The sequence below is a fragment of the Colius striatus genome, chromosome 17 (assembly GCF_028858725.1).
Source record: "Colius striatus isolate bColStr4 chromosome 17, bColStr4.1.hap1, whole genome shotgun sequence".
NCBI classification, from domain to species: domain Eukaryota; kingdom Metazoa; phylum Chordata; class Aves; order Coliiformes; family Coliidae; genus Colius; species Colius striatus.
The window spans coordinates 5774759-5797150 of NC_084775.1; the positions used below are offsets into that span (position 1 = coordinate 5774759).

Genomic DNA, 22392 nt, shown 5'->3' on the forward strand with positions numbered 1-22392 from the left:
ATTGGGCAGCGCGCCCGGCGCCGGCGGAAGGCGCGGAGGGAGCGGGAGGAGCGCGCAAGGCCGGGCAGGGCGCCCCCTGGCGGGCGGAGGAGCGCGGCGCAGGGAGGGGCTGGAAAGAACCGCAAACACACGCGAGTCACGGTAAAACCTTTATTGGCGTAACTGCAGGAGCGCTGCGTGCCGAGAAGCGGCGGCGAGCGGAGCTTACACGGGAGAACACACCGCGAACAGCTGCCAGCGGAGCGGCCCCGGCCCGGCCCGGCCTTCCCCCGGGGTACCACTCGGCCCGGCACCAGCCCCAGCCCTCCCCCCCACTCCCGTCCCGGGCCGCGGCTTTGCTGCCCCCAAACTGCCTCTCACAGCCCAGAGCCGGCGTTTCGGGCTCCCGCGGCGGCAGCAGCCAGCCACCGGCGTTGTTTGGTGGAATGGCGTCTGTGGAGCACGTCAAAGCCCAGGAAGCCCAGCAGCGTGCGGGGCGCCACCGCCAGCACCCCTCCCCGGCACCCTGGGCACGAGGTTTGCCACACGTGCCAGAAGCATCCCTTACTCAAGCCTCAACTAGCGGTGAGGTAGGATAAAGGCTCCCCAGGCAGGGAAACTGAGGCACGTGATTGCAGGTGTCACACAACAAGCAGTAGTGCCAGAAACATCGTCACACCCTGCTCCAGGACCCCCCCCACAGCTTTCTGACCTGCTCAGCCAGGTGAGTACATGCAGCTAAGAGTCAAATTGATTTAAAAGCTAAAGAGACAATGGGTAAGGTTTCTTGCTTCACCAACTGCCCCAGAGCTGTGCCCAGCCCAGCTGACACAGTTTCAGCTCTAGTGCTTCCACAGCTCCCTTCAGCCTCACAACCACTAACTCAGCTTCTTTTGTATGGGGAAATCACTGAAAATCAGCTGTGGTGACCCAAGCAGGGTCAGGCAGAACAGCAACACACAGCCTCCAGCCTAAGGTCAGGTTGGTTCCTGACAGGGTTGTCCCTGGACCCCTAATGCACCTGCCAAGCTGGGGATGGTGATATTGCTGTAGCATCCCAAACCTCGCCCCAGCTGCTGCAGCTGCTCCCACACAGCACCATGGGGTATAGTCACGTAATATTTCACCTTCCATAGCATCCTCCTGCCAGGACCTAAAAGTGCTTTAGCAAATGTGAACTAAGCCTCAAGATAACCTCACACATCCAGGCTAAATTGCCCCCATTTTACAGATGGGGAAACTGAGGCACAGTAAGGTTTAGTGACTGGCCCAAGGTTACACAGCTAGTCAGGAACAGAGTCTGTCTCTCCCAAGTTCTTCTCCTTAGTCACAAGACGCTTCTTCTATGGGAGCAAAGGAACTCCCTTCCCTAATCAGCCCTGCTCTTGTTGCAAGTGGCTGAAGAGAACCCGAGGGCAAAGGTCTGAGCTCTTTCCCCCTGCAGCATCCTGTTCAGACTCCCTGTAACAGCCTGGAAGCTGGGCTTTGGGAGAACGGCAGGTGATTCAAATACAGCAGTTTACAGGTTACAGTAAAACCCAAAACATACACTTTTAGGTGACCCAGAGGAGGAAAACAAAACAAAAGGAATAAAAAATGAAAAGCACTATCCACAGTTCACCTGCCTGGGCTAGGAAAAAATATGCAAGTCCCATTCCCTTCCCCACAGACTCCAGCCCCTCCCCACCCGCAATAAAAGGCAAATACTCCACGTTAGTTTGGCTGAACAAAGCGTTGAGGTTACAGAGGCAGCACACCAGCACAACTGGCACACTGCCTGGAACAGCATAGCTTGATAGAAAAGTTGCTTTCTTAAAATCACTTCAAAACAGGTTTCTGTATAAGACGATTAAAAGTAAATGAGCTATGAATCCAAAATCAGTGTAGAAATGTACAGTTCTTATCAAAGACAGGATACAGTATTCACTTTGATAGTAAAACTCCCAAGTGTGTCTCACACACCGGGCCCAAGGGACTTGTTATACCAGTAACAGTCATATAAAAGGTTATTGCTGTAGCATCTCTCAGTAGAACATGTTTAACAAGAGCATAGAAAAGGGAAATACCAAGAGGCTGACAGGTCTCATTAGCAGTGACAGGAAGGAGAAAGGATATAAAGTTTGGATCTTTTTTTTTTTCCTGCTTCTTAAATCCCTCCCTTCTCCCTGCTCTGTGACAGTTTCAGGTCAAACACACACACGTCACACTTGCTCATGACAGGGGTGGATGGCAAAGGCTGTGCTCTAACCTCCCTTAAAGCACCTGCTTTTAAAGAAGGGACCATGCCCTTTCCTCTCTCCTGGGAGTAGACAAGGGGAGCAGAGGCCCTGAGCAGGACTGGGTGCTGGCACAGGTGGTGCCAAGGGATGGTTGGGGCTCACGCCACCTCCTGCTCCAGTGTGCTGAGAAAAGGCAGGGAATAACAAACTAAGGAAAAAACCCACCACCCCACACAGTGACATCTGGATTCCTCTTAAAAAAAACAAAAGAAGAAAAAAAAAGTGGTATAATCTCCTTACAGTGTAATGGAACTGGAGAGACCCTTGCAGGGCCTGGCTGCCTGTGCTGACGCTGTCTCAGTTACACAGGCCACGCAGCTCGTGTGAGGGGAGCTGGGATGGCACTGGGAGCACTGAGCCCTATGTGCTCCTGCTCACACTGCGGCAACGGCCTGAGAAAGGTGTCAAAGCCGAGGGCTGTGCTGTCTGCGAGCTGACACTGGCTGAAACTACCGGCAAAGACTCCTCCTGCCAGGAGGGGGCTGGGGAAAAGCTCCCTGTTGGAGCCCTGGAGCGGAGCTCAGCTGTCGGTCACACCCACAGACACCACACGCATGAGAGGACTCGGCCTCTCTCTACTGAGACACAGCAAGGGCATTTCCAGTTTAATGGTCCATCTCATGTCTGGATCTACTGCCTCTGCAGGGCAGCAGCAAGCACCCCCACCCCCCACCCTCCTCCCCTGCCTGGTAAGGTTTCTAAATCACAGTAACGTTCAGAGAGACTGAACTGCCAAGGGGGTGGCAGAAAGATGCTTTAGCGCCCGTCTATGGTGCCTCTAACAGAAGAGCTTGAGGAAGCAGTTCTGGCAGTAAGGCTTGTCGTTCTGTTCTTTGAAGGTTCCTTTGTTGAGCTGCTTGAGGCAGAAGGCACAGACAAAGTGTTCAGGGTGAAATTTCTTGCCCATGGCAGTGATGCAGCGTCCTGTGATGGGCTTCTGGCACCCGGAGCAGAGCGAGCCGCGGCGCTCATGGTAATGCACCTCGCAGTAGGGCTGCCCGTCGTGCTCAAAGAAGCTGCCGTTGATGAAGGGTGTGAAACATTCCTGCAGGAGGACAAAGCAGAAGGGGACAGGTTGTATGAGAAGCTGGGGGTGTGAGCAGCTCTCCTCTGCTCTGGCTCTCAGCCCAGCTGCACTGTGAGTGGGGTGAACCGCTGCCTTTCAGCATCATCCCGTTGTCCAAAGAGCTGAACTCTGTCCATCAAGAGGAGTTTCCAAGGGAAGGCTGATGGATGGGCAGATAGTGCCACAACCAGGGAGGCAGCCATGCTCCCTCCCCCAGCTGCTTTCACTTCTACAAAGAAAATGCTCCAGATGAGCTACCAGATGTGTACAGCCAGGAGAAAGGGGAACACTCCTTCCTCTGAGATGGGAAACACTGCAGCACTTTTTGCTTTGATAACCTCACTCCAGCTTCCCCCAAGAGCAGGCAGCAGCAGGGACCAACAGGAACTTTAATGCAGCAGAATTTGGCTGAATGTGGGACTGGTTCCAGGTGAGAAAATGAAGCACAACAAATCTTTCCAAGTCATCCCTCTGGAATGGCTGCCATTACACAGACACACTTGGCACAGGACTGTCCATCCTGAAACAGTCCCAACAGGTATACACAAACTAATGCTGGGAGGAACTGTTTGTTCTACAGTGCTAATGACTTTGAATAGAGGAGGAACAGAGGACACAGCAGCTATATGCTTATCAGCATCCAGAGCTCCTCGCTCCCCTCAGTGTCGGGCAGCTGAGGATGCTACATGCCAGAACCTGCAACAGAAGCACTCACCACTCCCACAAGACTGGGGAGACTCTCCTCCTTGTATGAGTGGGAAACTGAGGCAGCATAGTGTGGGAAAGAGTGGAGAATGCTACCAGATTTATCAAATAGCTCAGCAGCAAGGCCCAGGGGATAAGCCAGTTTTCCATAATCCTGTTTTTTTCACAGCTCCAACACCATCCTTTTTCATCAGGGAAGACACAGAGTATCACACACAGCTGGACCTCAATGACTACACAGGATTCCAGCAAACAGCACACAGAACACTCCCAGTACCAAGATGAATGCAGTGAGTCCAACACTTTTCTAATACTGGCAATTAGTTCAATAAAGTCTCTTCCCTCAGTCAGCAAGACAGCTGAAAAGTCTGCTCTGCTTTAGCAAAACCAGGAAGAGAATCCCATCTCATGTCCTGGAAGACATCAGTGCTGGCCCCATAACACAGGCAGCTTGGCAGCAGAGGGAAAGGAATGCAGAACTGCTTGATAAAAGTCTCAACCTCTGCACAAAAAGGCAGAGCCCTCCCCAGTCCCATAGAGGCAGGACTGGCATCTTCTGCCTCCACTCTGGCTCCCCGCCTGGGAGCCACAGACAATTCTGGGCAGGCAGGGCCAACAGCACAGTGACAGTCTGCTCTGAGCATCACACCAGAGATCAACAGCCTGTGGTTCTGCTGCTTGTTCTGGTCTCTGCCTTCTTTCCCACCCTAAGAAACACTGGCTGATTTTGCTCATCTCTTGGGGCCATATAAGAGTTAATATTTGCAAGGCTCTCTGAAAGAGTGCCAAGCATTTAATCTGCAGTATTCCTGTTTATTGTGCCTGTTGTATGGAGCCTGCCACTATTTCACTGACTTGCATGTTTGTCTGAACAAGGTCAGTTTCATTAGTCTACATTGTCAGATGGAGCATGGGAGGAAGATCCTCAAAATCTGATTGCTGAGGCAAGTGCTTAGAGAGAAGCCCAGCTTATAATTATTTAAAGGTCACAGAAAATGTCTCTGTTTATCTGTGAGCTGCTGCAGAAGCCCATAATTGCAGCTGGGAACAGAAAGAGCAAAGCAGCTACGAAGTTTAATGTAAACAGGCAGAAGAACAAGGAGGTGTTTGGTTGCTGATGTGTTTTGAGCTTGTGGGGCTGGCTGCCCCTCAGTACCCCAAAGACACCTTTTCTTGATAAGGCACCAGATGCCTGCAGGGTGGAAATGAGAGGGGCTGTACAGCAGCAGCAAAGGACCTTGGGTGTCTTACCCGACAGACAAAGCACTCGGGGTGCCACAGGGTGTTCAAGGCAGAGATGTAGTTTTCCAGGATAGCCCGGGTACAGCCTCCACACTTGGGAGCAAACATGTCAAAGTAGTCCTTGCGGCAATAGGCTTTGCCATCCTTCTCATGAAACCCTGCCAACAGAGAAGAGAGGCAAACAGCTTCAGCTCCTGATCTTTACCTATGGCCAGCCAAGCTCTGTAGGGTAGCCAGTGTGAGGAGGATCAGCCCTTCCCCTTGTTCTGCTGCCCTTCCTGTCCCATGCACAGCGATCCCCTTCCTCTCCAGAGAGGAAAGGCTACTGCTAACACTCTTTCCCCACTAACAGCTATATCCATTGGAACTTCCACCTTCAGCAGTTCCCCTGTCACCTCTCAGGCTGCCTCCTAACAGAGCTCTGCCTTACACACTTGGCTGCAGTTCAGGGAAGAGATGGCACAAACCAGCAGTACCTTCAGGGCCGAAGAAAGCTCCACACTGGGCACAGAAAAAGTGTTCAGGGTGCCATGTCCTATCCAAAGCCGTCACCACTTTCTGTTCAGGAGACAAAATGCGAGTCATGTAAAGGATGGCTTCAGCTTGGAGGGAAAAGCGGCTGTAACGGGGGAGGATGCATTAATGCTGGTGCTGACAAGAGTGTGCATTAAAACAGACTGTCCTTTGGAGAGCTGAGTCAGCTCTGCCCCGCCCCTGGCTCATTCATCCTCTCCCCTCTGCACAGTTTTTTTTACCCTAAAAGGATGTTACACGCTGCTTCCTCCCTCAGCCAGGGCCCCGGCCAGCTCCCACGACCAGCACTGCTGCCTGTTACTACAGGCTGCTCACAGACAAAAGCAGAGGAGTCATTGCTGGAATGATGGAGCAGTGTGGGACTCTGAAGGAGCTTCAGGGAAGGCAACTCCTCTCACTACTGTAAGAATCTGACTAGGCCAAGTTCTTGCTCTTTCAGAGCCTGGACAAAGGAGAAACAGAAGTCCCCAAACAAAATCTACCCAGGACAGATGGGTGGAGATCTTAGCACCCAGGCCGTGCAGCAGCTGCCAGCACCCTTAACCCCCTCCAGAGGCACTCACATCGAGGATGGGCCCGTTGCAGTAGTAGCAGCGAGGTGAGAAGAGGTTGTGGTAGTCCTTCTCGCAGTAGGGCTGCCCATCCCGCTCAAAGAAGTTCCGTGACCCGATCTCCTCCTGGCAGTGGGTGCAGACGAAGTGCTCGGGGTGCCAGGTCTTCCCCATGGCTGTAACCACCTGTTGGGAAGACAAATTATGAAGGACAATTCTATTTCCCTCTCCCTTTGGCCACATGAAGAAAAATACCAGCTGGAGGTCAGTAAGAATGACAATTTCTACTACTCAAGTGAGCCCTGGACTGGGGTAGCATGAAAACTGAATTACCTATCATCTCAGGAGAGGGCAGTCCCTCAAGGGCAGGGTAGAGGTCACTGGAGGAGCTTACAGCGTACCTAGCCAGTGGATAAATAGAGTACTTCAGTTTCTCCAGCATCTCCAGTCTCTTCAGCCTCACGAAACAGCCCTCCCCATTATCCCAGCTGCAGCCCAAGATCTGGCAATGAGACAGCACCTTCAACTCACCTGCCCAGCAATAGGCTTCTTGCAGGCTCCACAGACACCTTTGGCAACTGTAGCTACACCCAGTTTGTTCAGGTCAGACTGGAGGCTTCCCAGCATGGTGTCCAGCTGACTGCCAGGCTTGGAGGCTGTGGACGGAGGGGAGCTGCTCCCGGCCTTTCCCTGGGCCATGAACTGCAAGGAAGAGAAAACATACTGTAAGGTGAGTGCTGCCGTGCTTACAAGATAATGCCTGCTGTGGGTACCAGTTGCTCCTCTGTAGAGGTAGGCAGGATTGCTAGGAGACAGCTACACTCTCTGCAGAAGACAAGAAGAGCCAGGACCAAGTACACTCATGTATTCTGCCCATGCAGAGACTCTGGGATGTGTAACAGCAGAGCTGTGAACTCAGGATTTTCTTCCCCTGCACACACAGCAGAAGTCACCAACAGATCCCAAGCAGTCAGTACATTGCTCTCCAAGCCTCTGCCAAAAATCTCCTCTTACCTCATTAGTTCCTGGCCAGCTGACAAAGCAGAGATGCCGTCCAGTGGGCCCCTTCCCCTTGACCTCTCCTTATTTCTATGCACTGCTCTCAGATGTGTCCTCTCTCTCTGACAGAGATCTCTCCCTTCTCCCTCATCTCAACTCCTTTTTGGATAGGAGATCTTCTCCCTTCCCTCTCTCCCTTTGCACCATCTTCTGCAGATCTTTTTACTGAGTCTCCTTTGCCCCCATCAGGTGGCTCCCATCCCTCGTCTGAGCCGGGTAAGTGGAAGCAGGAAGGAAATCACTCCCTTCAAGCTGCTTGCTGTTTACCTACAGAGAGGGCAGTGCATCCCAGCAGAGCCCTGGCAGGCAGCACCACAGAGGAAACACTGCCACGTCTATTGTCCCACCAACTGCTGGAAACCCTCGGGAGTGGGGGGAAAGGGATTGAGATACTCGAGGCTGCTTCTGCAACTCACACCACCGAAGGACACACAGCTTGGGAAGGCTCCCCAGGGGAGGAGCAGAAATGTTTTACTTAGGTTCATAATGTATAAACAAAGTACATGTTCTCTTTGGCCACCAAAGCCTTCTTTGCAGGCAAACTGCAAGGATGAAATACAGTTGATTTTAGCTGACTTTGCACTGTAATAGCTGCTGTCAGGTTTATAGAGACACAAAGAAGCCCCTCCCTGAAAGGTTGATCTGGAGCACGTTTTCTCTTACTAAGAGGACAGACTAGAACAGATGTAGAAACCACACTCGTGAAGGACCCACCAGCCCACTGCCAGCAGAGCACACACTGAAGTGCTCCCAGCCTTGGCAGAACCTGCTCTTCCAGAGCCAGCAGAAGCTCTGTTCCCTGCCTGGCAGCTGGCTGTACTTGTAGTTGACTAGTTTACTCAATGACAAACCCTGGTTTCCACTCATTTGTATAAAAATTCCCATGACACACAGACTTTCAGCTTTTATATACACACATCCACACACACTCCTCATCAGCCTCGCCTCGCCTGGCTCCCCACGGAGCAGCTTTTCCCCTCCTCTCTCCTCCCAGCCATCCCATAACTTGACAGCCCCTTCTCATCCAGCAGCACAGAGCAGCCTCATCACATCCTAATGTCCAGAACCTAAATCAAACCCTCCACCCCACGGTAGGCGGTTATGGAAGGTCTCCAAAGCACCCCACTGCAAGAAGACCTCTCACAGAAGGGGTACAACAGCCCCTTGTACACAAGGCCAGGGCCCCCCTGCACGGCACAGCAGGAGGAAAAGGGATGGACTATGCTGAGAGAATCGCTTCCTCTCCTCTAACAAGGGACTTGTGGCCACCAGCGGGCCAGGCACAAATGCCACACACAAATGCTAAATACCATCTGGACAGAAAGGAGATGTGATGGATTCAACATGCAGCAACAGAGCACTTGGCCCTTGCCTGTAAGGACCACACACTCCTGCAAGCCCCAGCTGAGCTCAGCACAGGCACAACACCCATGCACACTGCTGTTAACCCCCAGCCCACTGACCCAGCCCTCCTGACAGCTCACAGGCCAGTTCCTATCAGGAAGAGGTTTGTTCCCACCTTCTGCACACAATGCCTGCTGGGGGGACACTCAGCACAGCATCCACAGAAATTCAGCACACAAAGGCCCTTGCAACTCCCACCCTTCACCCATAAGATCTACACCACAGCAGCTGAGAGTCCCGTGAGCAGCAAACCAAACACTACAGGGTATCATCTACATTAATGGTGCTGGGAGCTCTGGGAGCAGATCCCTGCAGCATCTGCAGCACAGGCCTCAACCAGAAGAGCACAGTGCTGAGGAGTATGAAAGGAGATTCTGTCTTTTCAGGGCTGGGGGGACCCAGGGGTGCATGAGCAGCCAGCACATTGGCACTGCAGATGAGGGGATGAGCAGAGGACACCTGAAAAGTACAACAGCTCAGGATGCAGAGGTGTTTCCTTGATCCCTGCCCAAGAGCTGCCTGTACAACATTGCACACCATCACACTGCTCACATTTATTAAGACTTCCCATCATCCTGTAGCTGCAGCCCTTCCCTGGCAGAAGATGAACATAGCTCGTGATCATTCCATCTCCTCCCCAAAATCCACTCACACTATGAACACCTGTGTAAGGGTGCACACAGGAGAGGCATTTGCCCCTTCCAATATCAAGGTTTTGCAATCTTTTACACCCCCAACTCCAAGATTGCAGCAGGGAGAATTGCAGCCTGTGTTTCAAAGCTACCTTCATCTCAGAGGTAAACAGACTCTGCTGCACTAAATGCACAGACAGGAGCCACACACACCTCAGCATGTTAGTGCACAGACACCTGCTTTGCAGTGCTAGACAGGCACAGTTGAGACAGATATTGCCAAAGTCCTCTCTCCTATCTAGCAGTTCAGTACAGCCTTTACCCAAACACTGTAGGTACTGAGCTACCAAGATGGGAGCAGTAGTTAGACTGGAAAACATTGCTAAAACAAAGCCAAAGCAGAAGAGAGAAGCCTGCCTGCATCTGTGGGAAGAGAGCATCATCCTCAGTCTGGCAGCCAACAGAAACAACTGTCTTGGTACCAGGGGTCCAGCTCTGAGAACAGGAATGCCTGGGATCTTCAGGAGGGGTGCTCACAACAGAAAGCTCATGATAATCATCATCAGAAGCTTCCCACTGGAAGGGAGGCTGAGGAGCCAAGCTGAAGGAAGAGGAGGAGACGGGACTAGGAGCTGGGGTAGACGGCACACGAGAAGGCTGAAGTGGGAATGGGAGGAGAGGTGCAGAGAGATGAGAGGGAGCAGCATTAGCAGGGACTGTCTTTGCAGCTTCTTTTAAAGGCTGGAGCAGAGGAGAGGCTGGAACAGAGATCGTCCTCCTTGGGGGAAGTGGGGACTCTGGAGGAAAAACCACCTAGAAAGACAGGGAGGAAGAAGAAAGGTGAACAAAGCCAAAGAGGAACCAACAAGCACTCCCTGCAACAGGAAGGCTGGTTGTTACCGCTACATTTATCTTGGGCAAAAATGCAGCAAGAAAGAGAAGGGAACCAGAAAATGTGTTTCCCTGTGCAGCTCAAGGAAGAACACTTTCTTACACCCAAGACTTCCTGCACAGGTACAGTACTGGGGAAAACAAAGCACACCTCTATGATAGGTGTGGTTAATCCCCAAGGGGACGTTTGATATGTGATACTAGCAAACTGCCCAGACAGATGCCATCAGCAGTACCCTCAGATCCCACTCCAACTCCTAAACATCACAAGAACCAAGACCCAAGTGCCAGTTCTCTTTACAGGCCAGATAAAGGGCAGTAGAAAAATTTAGTTCTTCACTTCATGTTGCTTAGGACACCCAGAAACTTGATCTGCACCTCCATACAATGCTGTCTGGTAGTGGGACATGCTGGAGTTTCCCAGCACATGTCCCTGCTTTCTACCTTCTCTACTTGCTGTCCACCATCCTGCTCTTCCCCCTGGGGCCTGGCAGTGATAACAACCCCCTCTGTCAGCCAGTCATCCTGGCCTTTCCACTGCTCCTGCTCCTGTTTAGCGATGCCCAGTCTGTCCTGCAGCTCTTCGACCAAGCGATCCTGGGACTCAGTCTTGTGGAATATGGCAGGACCTAGTTTACGCCTTGGAGAGAGGTCACGATACATTGGATGCACGTTTGCAGTCTCTTTTGTCCTCTTGATTAAAGATTTAATCTAAATGACAAAGGTAATAGTATCAGCAGAGAAGAGCAATGTCAGAGCAAGCCCCAAGATGCCACAGCACAAACTCAAGCCATTAGTGACAACTGTGAGCAGGAATTATGATGATATTTATTCCACAATGCCAAAATTCCTCTTGGCACAGCCCAGAACAGTGACTCAGTGCAAGGAAAAACCCTGTAAGGATAATCACAGCAGCCAAAAACAACTATCTAGAAAAGGAAGGGAAAGATTAACCAGCAGGAAGCCAAGATAGGAGGTGCAGCATGACCACTCGGCTGAGCATTAAAGAAACCTCAGCACTGCAGGGACTCAGAGCGGCCCCTCTGCGTTTGCCCTTCACAGGCACAAGGCTCTCGGTCACAGACATCTGGTGCACAGAGAGCATTTCCACAGCCCCAGCAACGAGACCTAAAAAGGAGTGCAGAGGAGCTGCCAGCTCATGTCAGCAGCATCCTGCAGCGGCATGAAACAGCCCTTTAACTTCTCAGAGGCCTCTTTGGACGGGGCCTTATCCCAGTCAGGGAAGGAGAGTCCATTTCAGGGGGAGTCCCTGCAGCCAGCCATGTTCTGAGCTGCTGACTGACGTGCAGAGGAGGCCACAAGATAGAGCAGAGGGTTCCAAACCTCTGTGTCACGCTGCTGTCAAGTAACACTGCTCAGAGCTGCATGCTGTTAGTGTGGGTGAGCTCAGGCACACTCCCACCACACACAAACTGTTAGTGTGCTACCAGAACAGTCCTAGCTGGGACTCGTCCTGCTCTACGTTCATTCAGTGCCTGCCTGGCCCGATGCAGAGATCCTCTCAATGGGTGGTTTGGAGACACATGGCAGATCCCACTCAGCTTTCCAAATGCTTTCAGGAGATTCTGAAGCAACTGCAGAGCTTTTGACTTGCTCATTTTCCTGGTCTCCTCCAGCTTTGTTCCTGTTAGCAGCACCTGCCTTTTTAGGAGCTCTGTCTCTGCCCTGCCTCCTCTTGACCAGATCAGGGCAGCCATCTGCCTTGGTTTCATGTCGTACCTCAGCTTTCAGCTCCTCTCCTTGCTTCAATGCAAAGCCTGACTGATTTTTAGTGTCTGGGAAAACATCCCACCGATCTAGGGCCACAACAGAAGGCTCATATACAGGATCCAGAACACTGTCATTCTTTGTGTGTACCTCTGGGACACGTGCAGACAGCTCCAGGGCCCACAGCTCATCTAGAGCTGTTTCCACATTGCTGCCCTGGGCAGGAAGGGCTGAGTTGTCCCAGAATGCTCCCTGCTGATCCAGCTCTTTAGGTATCTGCCCCTTCCCTTGACCATTTAAAGTGTTTGAAATTGGTACACTTGAGATTTTGGGGTCAGTTCTCTGCTCTTTTTTCTCAGTCTCTTTTGTCAAATCGTTCTCTAGGCCTTGTGCCTCCACATTAGCAGATCTACCCAGAACCTCCACACTGGAAGCTGGCACAGCATGGAAAACATTTCTAGAAGAGTCAGGCTTTCTGCTCAGCTGAACCAAGCTTGCAGAGGTCATCTGCTCCCCACGAGCAGCAGAGCTGGAAGAGACTCGTGGCGGGGGAACAGGGACCATTTGTGGCAAAAGGGTCGTATGTGGAGGTGTGGCAGAATGCCCTGAAGTAGGCAAAGCTAGACTGCTACTGCCTTCCTCTGCACAGAGGGCTGCTGAGGGGGCTGATTTTGGTACTGCCAAGTCCCCACTGTGTCTTGCAGAAGGGTGTTTGGAACGGCATGGCACTGTTAAGCTGTGAAGGGTGTTGCTGGAGTTTGCATTAGCTGAACCAAGAACTGGTTCTAGGGAGGGTTCAGAAATCAGAGACATAGTGGAACTAGTCTGCAAAAAGGAGACAGAAGGAATAAGGAGAGAAAAAGATAAAAGACAGAGGTAAGGAGAAGGAAAAGAAAAGCAAATATTTCAGTATTATAATAATCATGACCTTCAAATGAAAAAAAAACCATGTTGATCCAAAGCCTTATTTCCAAGAGCAAGGAAGGAAAATGAGATATCAAAGAGAAGGACCAGTATGATAATGTGCTGAACTCCACTTCTACAGCCATCAAGACCCTTTTCCTATGTCCTCCCTCCTGAGTGATAGCTCGTGTGTTCACCTGCAGCTGGGAAACAAAGGCTTGTCCAGACTGGGAGCCAAGGGCACCTTAACTTAGTCATAGGCAGACATGCAAATCTTACATTTCAAAGCTGAAAAAAAAGCAATCAATGAACAGAACAAAACATGACATTCTCTTCTTGATACACTAATAAAATGCTCCAGTTGGCTGAGTACACAGCAATGAAAACAAAGCTCCAGGGCACTCACAGCAGGAACAGATGACATGGGCTTTGTTCTATTCACATCACTAATCTCACCTTGGACGTGACACATATTGAATCTATACGAGCCTGTCAGTCACTGCCTGCCCCTGTGAGCATTGCTTAGGTGGCTGGATTAGCCTCTTGTCCTTAGGCCAAGGACTCCACATTCACACTGTAATAAAATCAGTATTAAGTTTGATCCAAAATACACTTTAACAAGGGCAATTGATACAGAGCTTTTGGTTTTCCTTGACTTGCTGGGTCTTATGAAAACAAAAGATCATGGGTCCTCCCTTTCCCATTTTCAGTGGTTGAGCTCTAGGCAACCAACTGGTATAAAACCAGAGCATTGGCTTGCACAAGTTCACACAGTAGGTCAACCAGAGACCAATGCTGAGTGCTCTCAGTTTTAGAAACATATCCACAAAGGATTTCCAAATCCAAGAGCTATCAACACCTGCTCTGATCCTCAGTCACATTTTCTAGGGAAGCCTCAAGAAGTCAGATGCTTATGTTCTAAGGCAGTGAGGCACATAACTCCCTAAACCCATGTATGGTATCTCTGCCTCTACCTTTCTGAGATACTTCACAGGAATAAGAACGATGAAAGTAACCAGAACATGCACAAAATGTGCCAACAGATGGAAAGGACTTGTATCTTCAGCTGATCTAAGGTGCTGCCACCTTAGGGGTCAGGAGCTGCACACACAGTTGTTAAGTGACAACAGTAGTGCTACAGGGAAATCTTGCTCATAGAAAGCAAGAGGGGACCACAGCTCCCTACAGATTCCTCCTCCCCTCAAGTAGCACAGCAAGACCCACAGTCACAGCAGAGAGGTAAAGAACTAACAAGTACTTTCAGTAGTTCAGATGAGGTCCTTTGGCAGTGTTGCCCTCCCCCCTGTATCTTGCCTAAGCTGGATGCACCTGTACCAGTAACCTGGGCTTATGCTGTGGCTCACCATTTCCAGCCTTCCTAAAATGATAATTGGTCATCTTAAGGCAAGACTAACACTTAGCTCAGAAGCAAGTATTTCCAGCATGTTAAAACACAGTAACTCCAAAATAAGAGCAACGGTGAAACACTAATGGTTAAACAGTAATAGAATAGCTAGATACAAGCATGTAGCTATGCAGCAAGCAGGCATCATGTTACACAGGAACAGCAGAGGTTGGAAAAACAAGTGCATTAAGTAATCTCAGTGCCCACTAGATGAGCTAGATAACCAAAATCAAATGGATTCTGTAAGCAAAGAGAAAGAGCAACTCATTAAAGTGAGCAGAAGATGATAAAAGGGTAATATATCAGTCTATAATAGCACCTTGTACTCTGGGGTATGAGGGAAATTAAACAGCAGTGCCTCCACTCCTCCCAGCCCCATCTGTTGCACCTTCTAGTTGTACCAACTACCAACTCCAACTAATTATACATCATCGTTAGCTGTTCTGTTTCTTGAAACCACACACAAATTTGGTACTTAAATGGTAGCATTTCATCTTTGCAAAGACTCCATTTCTCTCCCTCATATCCTGCCACTGGTACAGACTAGCAATCCAGTTTTACAGACCAGTCAACACTCCTAGTTGGCACAAATAGTGGAGGAAAAACCAAACAGAAAGGACTGAAGGGAAAATGAAGCAACCTGGAGGACAGGAAAAAGGAAAGTAACTGTTCAAAACAGCCCATGGCAACATTAACAGAGGAAAATAACCACAGAAACCATGTTTTTTGCCCTTCAGGGAGAAAGTTTAGACACAGATGACCTCAATGCCTTGCAAAAACACTAATGCTGTGTTTACAAAGCCCAGATCTTAAAACCTTGCTGCATTTCAGCTTGCTCTGAGCCCAAATATCCTTTCCTTGTATCTTGCAAGGAAAACCTGTGCTAGGCAAGGTCACTCTCAGTTGCCAGGAGCTCACCTAGGAGCAAAGGCTGGTGGCAGCTGTCACACCCCAAGCTTTTCCACGCCCTGATAAATGCAGCTGGGGCAGGAGGCCATAGTGGCAGCACCAAGGTGCCAATATTTGCAACTGACTAAATACACAGTGAGTAACTCCTGGATTCTGATAAAAGGAAGTATGTGTGGTAGAAATGTCAGACAACCTCATTCCAGCAAGGGGCAGACAAGGAAGCTCACAGACCCTGAGAGAACTCCAGGTATTGTAATGACCTCCACAAAACCCACAGCACACACCAAAAGTGCTCACATGGATGGTGGCACAGAGATAACAACCAGCAAAGCTGTCACTAACTGTCCTGTCTACTCACAAAACATTTCTCAGCTCTGGTTGCCCCACCTGAAGGCATGGTAAGGAAAGAAACACCAAGCCTCAACAGAACCTTCCATATGAGGAAAAACCAGAGAATTAGAGACGTTCTTACAGTCAGAAAGCAAACTTGCAGGTGTATGTAAGAAAGGCAAACCCAACAACGATAGCAAAGAGAATATACTAGATAACTGCCTTCCCCACCTCTCAGAACAAATTCAAGTGAGTAATTCAGTAAGGACACAAGCAAAGTAGCTACAAGTAGAAAGAAAGAAGAGAAAATATTTTTCATTTTTACTATGATTTTGGGTAAACAAAGTCTCTTGAAAATAAGCTTCTCAATCATCTAGAGCAAGAATGACAACACACCTATATGAACCAAGAACAAGCTATCCCAGTACATATGCCAAGTGCTTAGCATATCAAGATGAACACAGGTAAATTAGCCCTGAGCTTATCCCGTGGTGGGATATTATGTGCTGCTTGGGAATGAAGTAGCAGTTGTTTTCCAATACAATAATTTGACTTCCAAACAAGGATTCTGAAGAGTATTTGCTATCCTCTGCCCCCACAAGAAGCTCAGATTTTAATCCCATTTTGAGGGAAACAAGAGATTGTGTTTAAAGATGGAAACCTTTGGAGTCTCCAGCTCTGATGCAAAAGCTTCAATGCTCACACTGCATGCCTGGAGCATCCTCCTCAGGGAAAGAACATCCGGGTAAAAATACACACCAAAGAGCAGGGTCATCCCACAGAAGAGTCTGCTCTCTGTCAGTCAGCAGCCTGGTGTCCCATGCTCTCCCAGTTCTTGCTAAATTGTAGTACAGCAAAATAATTCACCCTGTACTGAGCAGTAAGCTCATTACCTTTGGCAGACAAACTGCAGAACCAAAGGAACAACAGACCCCAGAATTGCCTTATCCTGCCACTGATGAGAATTTATAGCAGTTGAGATCACCTACAGCAGCACTCAGAAAGCACAAATACCACCACAGGAAGTTTGGCAGAGCAAGTCTGAGAGGTAAAGAGGGCATTCTGGAGACCAAGCAAGGTCAGCAGATGTGGCTAATGCACAAGAGAGTCCAGAGGTGGTGAGGGACAAGAGGGACAAGCATTAAGTCATGGCAGACAAGGTACCTTGAAGTCAGAGAGAGATGCCATCAGCTCATCCAGTTCTCGTGTGGCTGAAGAAGCAGATATACGTGTCTGCTGCTGACTGGCGGTGACCCGCTGGGGGCTGCTCACTTCCCCTTGGCTCACAGTGATTGCAGGCCTGACAAGCAGAAAGGGAACAAAGGAAAAGGTAAGCACATTTAAGCCTGGGCAAGCACTCCTAGATTGAAAGTCCCACTGCTCCCCCAGGCAAGCACAGCACCATGACTATCATTAGCACTGCCCACTTCAGTCAGCCCTCCCCCAGTCCCAGCTTCCACACCACACACAGCCAAGTCTAACATGTTTGTGTACACACACACACACTCCATCCCTTAGGCAATGAACAATGACCAAATATTCATTTTGTGACACAGTGGGCATTTGTCATCAGCTATAAACCCAAGTCTCAACAAGCCACCTCTCATAACATGACTTGTGTATTTTTTCATCCAGGAGTAGATAAAAGTGCACCAGCATCTTCATGTGTCTGCTTCATTTCTGACCCTTTAGACAAGCCCATCTTCTGTCTTTCACTCTCCTGCAACATCTGCCCCTACACTATGGTCACTGTTCCCACACAGACCTGTCCCATCCCACTCAAAGCCAACAACCAGCAGAACACTACTCACACTGGACTGGGCACAGAGCTCTCCAGCTCATCCAGCAGGCTCTCCACGCTGGGACGCACATCCTCGATCCCTCGCGCACCATTTCGCTTGGGCTTCTCTTTAGTGGGGGGTGCAGCCTTCCCTCCCACAGGGCTGCTGCCCTCTGGGATCACATAGTGAGGTCCAGTCACACTGGGCAGTGATGGGCTTCTGCTGGTTTCATCTTAAGAAAGGGGAGCAGAAAAGAGCCATTCAGACTCCTAAATCCACAGACAGATGCTATTTACAGGCAAAGCAACAAATTGTCCAGAAGTCTTGTGGATGTCCTGCTGTTCCTTACCTGCTGGGAAGCCACTGGCAGGATTGTGTTGAACAGCATTCAGTTCCAGAAGAAGTCTGTCCAGTTCTGAGAGGTTGTTGCCCAGAGAGGAGCTGGTCATTGTGGGAGATGGTTCTGCAGACTTCTGCTTGTTCGGGAAACTAAAGATAAAAGGGAAATGTGAACCTTCCATGGCAAGATACAGCAGAAGGGAGAGGAAACTACACAGGGTTCACAGACTTTACACATCTACTCCATTCTTTTTGAGCTGAGGCCTTTAGCTCTGGGGGAAAGCAGATGTGTGCTTTGTGAAATGACTACAGCACAGCCACTGCTTAGCCACACCTTCAGCTGTCAGTTCACCAAGAGCATTGATGAACAGGGCCTTAGACTGTATAGCAAAGAGTTGTCTGCAGATCCAAGCAGCAGAACCATTGACCCCTCCTTGCTGAAGCAAGGGAATGCTGAGCTAGCACAGTCTGAAGAAAGAGGCAGAGTACAAACCTCAAGCTATCAACAAAAAGTCAAAAGCAGCAGGTAACACGGCACCCTCATGCAGCACTCAACATCTTCTCAAGCCCTCAGGTTTTTAATTTGGGGAACTCTAATCAATTTATAAGAAAGCAATTTGAAACTATTTTCTACATAAGCCTTGAAAGAAGTTTACCTGTGCACAAGTGTGTCTAAAACCCTCTCTGGAATTATTGCTTATCCCATATGGGTGATCGCACATACCACACACAACTGCAACCTGCTTCAAAGCACAACTTAGCATCAATGCAGTGACTCTGATGGTAATTACACTGTAATAACAGTCTTCCCATTGTCAATGGCAGGGAAATCATTTCCTCCTAGTTTTACAAGTGAAGAAATAACTTCCAATGCTCTAGAAGTCATTTTAACAAAAATACACTTTCTAAATCTAAAATGGGAACTTATGCCTTGTACACACCACCTTATGCTCAGAAAGTTAGTATGTAACAGGCTTTAAGACTCTGACACTGTAACACCAGTGGCAAATATCATATTCCACAAGGGCAGTTATTACCTTTCTTTTCAGGTCATCTACAAATGCAGTCTGAGGAGGACATACTTCACCCCCACACAAGCTACAATTCCCACCCACACCAAGCCATGCCAGACCCTTGTACAGGAGGACTCATGGCTGTAATTAGCTCCAGTTTGTACTAACTGCATGCAGCCATCTGAAAAAAAATTGCAATTACTGCCTCCATTGGGTCATTGCTGGATATGCCTGTCTCTACCCAGAATTTGTTAAAGAGCTAGGCATGGTTAGGACATGACACCAGAGAAAGACCAGTCTCCACACCAGGTACCCAGGATTCAGTGTACTGCAGAGAGTCATCAGAGATGAAGCTCTGGCAGCCTCTTCCTCCCTCATCCCCAAGCCAGCAGAATAGTCTGTCCTACCATACAGGCTACTCCTCCAGCCTTTGCAAGTATAAACTAGTTCTCTATCATCTACCAAGATGAAAGTTTCAAGGAGTTCAACTTTACTTGAAAATTCCAGTCATCACCCATGAATAGGGAACTGAGCTCCTCAGGACAACTGACTCAACAGCCACACATCTCCTGAAGAACTTTTGTGCAGCTTTACTGGGGGATGGACTTGTCACTTGCCTCTGGATTGTATCCTCCACAACACAATCCAGACCCTGTTCTGTCTGATGGATCCTTAACCTCTTCTGCAACTGAGCAACCAAAGGGCCTGGTCAATGTTTGAGGTAAGTGTGAAAGTTATATCAGCCTCTTATAAAAGAGGTAATCAAAACCCACACAAGGCAACATAACACAGAGAGCAGTGTATGTTTCCCCTTACAGATGGCAGGTTGAGGCACAGCAGGCTCAAGTTGTGAGTCAGGCTTATCTCTTATCAGTGACAAGATACCTGTAGACGTGTTCCTCTTCACTGGCACGGGGCGAAGGAGAGCTAAGCCCGTCTCTAGGAACGGAGGAGCTGGAGCTTTTGGCACTGGAGCTGTATATAGGAGACTGGGACTGAGGCTGTGGAAATGAGATTTGCATTGGAAACAGAGAATACAGAGCAGGTAAGTACACAACTGCACTGCAAACTGACACATGGACAGGGTAGAACAAAACAAAGAAGAAACAAAAAAACCCTGCTGTATAGCCAAGCCAGCCTCTATCAGATGAGCTACACCAGGTCTCTACTCGCTTCACATTTGCCTATGACTAGCAGATCTGTGCTGGAAACCCCCAGTGTGCTTTTAGAGGCTACAGGAGAGATGACTAACACTATTCTCATCACACCACCACTTTGTCAGAACAATGACCACGGGTTTCAAATTCTCTTTTTTGCCCTTAGTCCTACACCTTCTCTGAATCCCAATGGTGTCCACACTCCTCCTCTCCTCTTGCTATTCCCTCCCCTTGTCTACTTCCGTGAGCAGCAACAAGCCAAGCATGCACCCTCCCCACCCACACGCACTGACGTACTTGCTGGTGGGGGTATCTGGGTGCGTTGGGCTGCCACTGGTCTAAGGGGTCAATCACGGTGCCATTCAGGGCCTCGTTGGAAGGCGGTGGGGGCACTGGGGGTGGCACAGAAATCTCCTGGTACGTGTGGTTTCCAGTTGGATAGGAGTAAGGGGTTTCTTCTGTTAGAAACACTGGTCTCTTGGAGATATGTGAGGTGGTAGATTCCAGGTCTGCCAGTAAGGCGTCTGCAGAAAAGAAAAAAACACACCCAAGATGGTAAAATCCTGGACTAGAGCTTTTCCTCTTCTGTCTCATCCAGGGCATCTGCACCAGAAGGTCTTTGAGAAATCTTCTCATGCAGGGTGATCTGAGAATATCCCTGCAGCCCAGGACTGAGTGGGTTAATCAAACTTCTAGCACAAAGAAAACACCAAGAGGTGACAAAGCCGCCAGAAAAAAACTGTGTCAGGCTCAGATTTTTGTCTGCACTGGAAAGCCGCCCAAGAGCAGAGACCTGTAGTCTCACTGCACCCCGCTGAAGAGCAGCCCAGGAGAGACCTGCCCAAAGACTGACAGAGGATATTGACACAGACTAATTACAGGCTCGGCATCATCACAGAGTCATTTACTGTGGCCGCAGGCACTGCTTTCTGCAGGAAACAAGATCTCGGGAGGGGTTTTCTCCAGAGTTGAAGGTAGTGGAAGAAGCCGGAAACTTTGAAATCAGTCCATCGGTGCAGCGGGAGTACGTGCAGCAGTTCTCCTAACAGAAAGCCCTCTCAGTACAGTCACACAAACAGTTAACTAGCTTCCAGAGGCTGCCAGGTAAACGCCATTTCTTGCCCTGGAAATCATTCTCAGCTTTCTGGGTGGAGACTGCTCACAAATTCCTGAAGAGCAGAAAAACTGCCACCAGCTAGAAACACCATCACTCATGCCAGGCAGAGGAGCCTATGCCACACGGTTAGCACCTCTCAGAATCCTTAAAGCAGGAAAACTGCTCTCCCTCAGGAATGGGGCACGAAAAGGCAATCCCACCTTCCTGGACTTCTCCCTGCAAATGTCCTCTGCCCTCCCCCAACCCTGCACTCCTCTGTGGTGACTCACAGGCAAACCCTGACTTGTTGGGCCTTCTGTCCTGTGAAGCCACCCCACGGGGCCCACTGTAGTCCCTGCTGGGGGAAACTCCAGCGAGTAGCTGTAGGTCTGCACTGAACTCACTTCCCAAAAAAGCCTCCCTGGCCGGGTGCCCAGCTTCCCACCGGGGCAACAAGCTCCAGTGCACACCTCTAATGCTATTAAGAGAGGAGCTGGTTCACTAGGGACAGCAGCACTCTCCATTAGAGGAGCATCAGGACACACCTGACAGGTCCCTTTGGAGATGAGGAATTCAGCCAGACAACAGTAACACAGCTTCAGTAGAATGAGGAGAGGAGGCTCTCAGAAATGCCCTGCGTCCCCCTCCCCTCCACACAGACCCCAGTGTCTCCAGGCAGCCTCAGTTAGCAGCATTTGTCTTTCTCCCCCTGCATACTGAGGTTTGGGGCAGGAGGGCTCAGCCTGAGCATTGCCATCCTGCAGCATCTTCCACCAGGGTTACAGGGAGCTGAAGGTACCAGGTGGCACCAGAACAGCAACGGGGCAAGTGCTGTCCCTAATGGCTGCCTGGGGCTGGAGGAGGGCAGGCACCTGCCAGCTCAGAGCTGCTTCCTGCGTGGAGCCAACCGCAGCAGCCAAGCACTTAGCAGCCCTTCAAGAAAATATATCAAAGGGTCAGATGGAGGACATTATTATTGCATTACAAGCTGAAGAAGGTACTGTTTCTATAGTCACTCTCTTCCACAAACCAAAGCATCACAAAAGAGGGGAAAAAAAGCAGTCCTGCCTTCAGAGACCCGAATACAGCCATTAGCAAATGAAACACTCTGGTAAATTAACTCTATACACCTTCCATTTCAAAAGATGTTCCAAATCATTTAAGCTGTAGGCATCTTCCTAGAGGGGTCAAACCACCATAGAAGCAGATTCTCTGAAAGGACACAAGGCTTTCTGCAGCTGGGGAAAAACTAACTTGCTCATCTTTTTAAGCAAAAGAACAGCTGGTGGATTCCAGAGTGAAAAGCACCTACCTCAAGGGAACTGCTGGAGAGCTGCAATTCCTTCCCCCAGGCAGGTCCTATGACTGGAGGCTTGGTGCACACAGCCT

At 49.7% G+C, this 22392-nt stretch overlaps 1 protein-coding gene across 1 annotated transcript in view; it reads right to left on the reverse strand.

The window, feature by feature from the left end:
• Positions 1 to 136: 136 nt before the first annotated feature.
• The window catches only part of PXN (paxillin), a 45046-nt gene continuing 22790 nt past the window's right edge, over positions 137 to 22392 (reverse strand). Inside the window, exons 2-11 of the mRNA XM_062009897.1 lie at positions 20205 to 20431; positions 19636 to 19751; positions 17748 to 17887; positions 17429 to 17630; positions 16782 to 16917; positions 6888 to 7058; positions 6369 to 6542; positions 5748 to 5829; positions 5281 to 5429; positions 137 to 3303 (exon numbers count right to left, since the gene is read on the reverse strand). Coding sequence (XP_061865881.1) covers positions 3037 to 3303; positions 5281 to 5429; positions 5748 to 5829; positions 6369 to 6542; positions 6888 to 7058; positions 16782 to 16917; positions 17429 to 17630; positions 17748 to 17887; positions 19636 to 19751; positions 20205 to 20431 — 1664 coding nt within the window. The 3' untranslated portion in view covers positions 137 to 3036. The remainder of the gene's footprint in view (positions 3304 to 5280; positions 5430 to 5747; positions 5830 to 6368; positions 6543 to 6887; positions 7059 to 16781; positions 16918 to 17428; positions 17631 to 17747; positions 17888 to 19635; positions 19752 to 20204; positions 20432 to 22392) is intronic.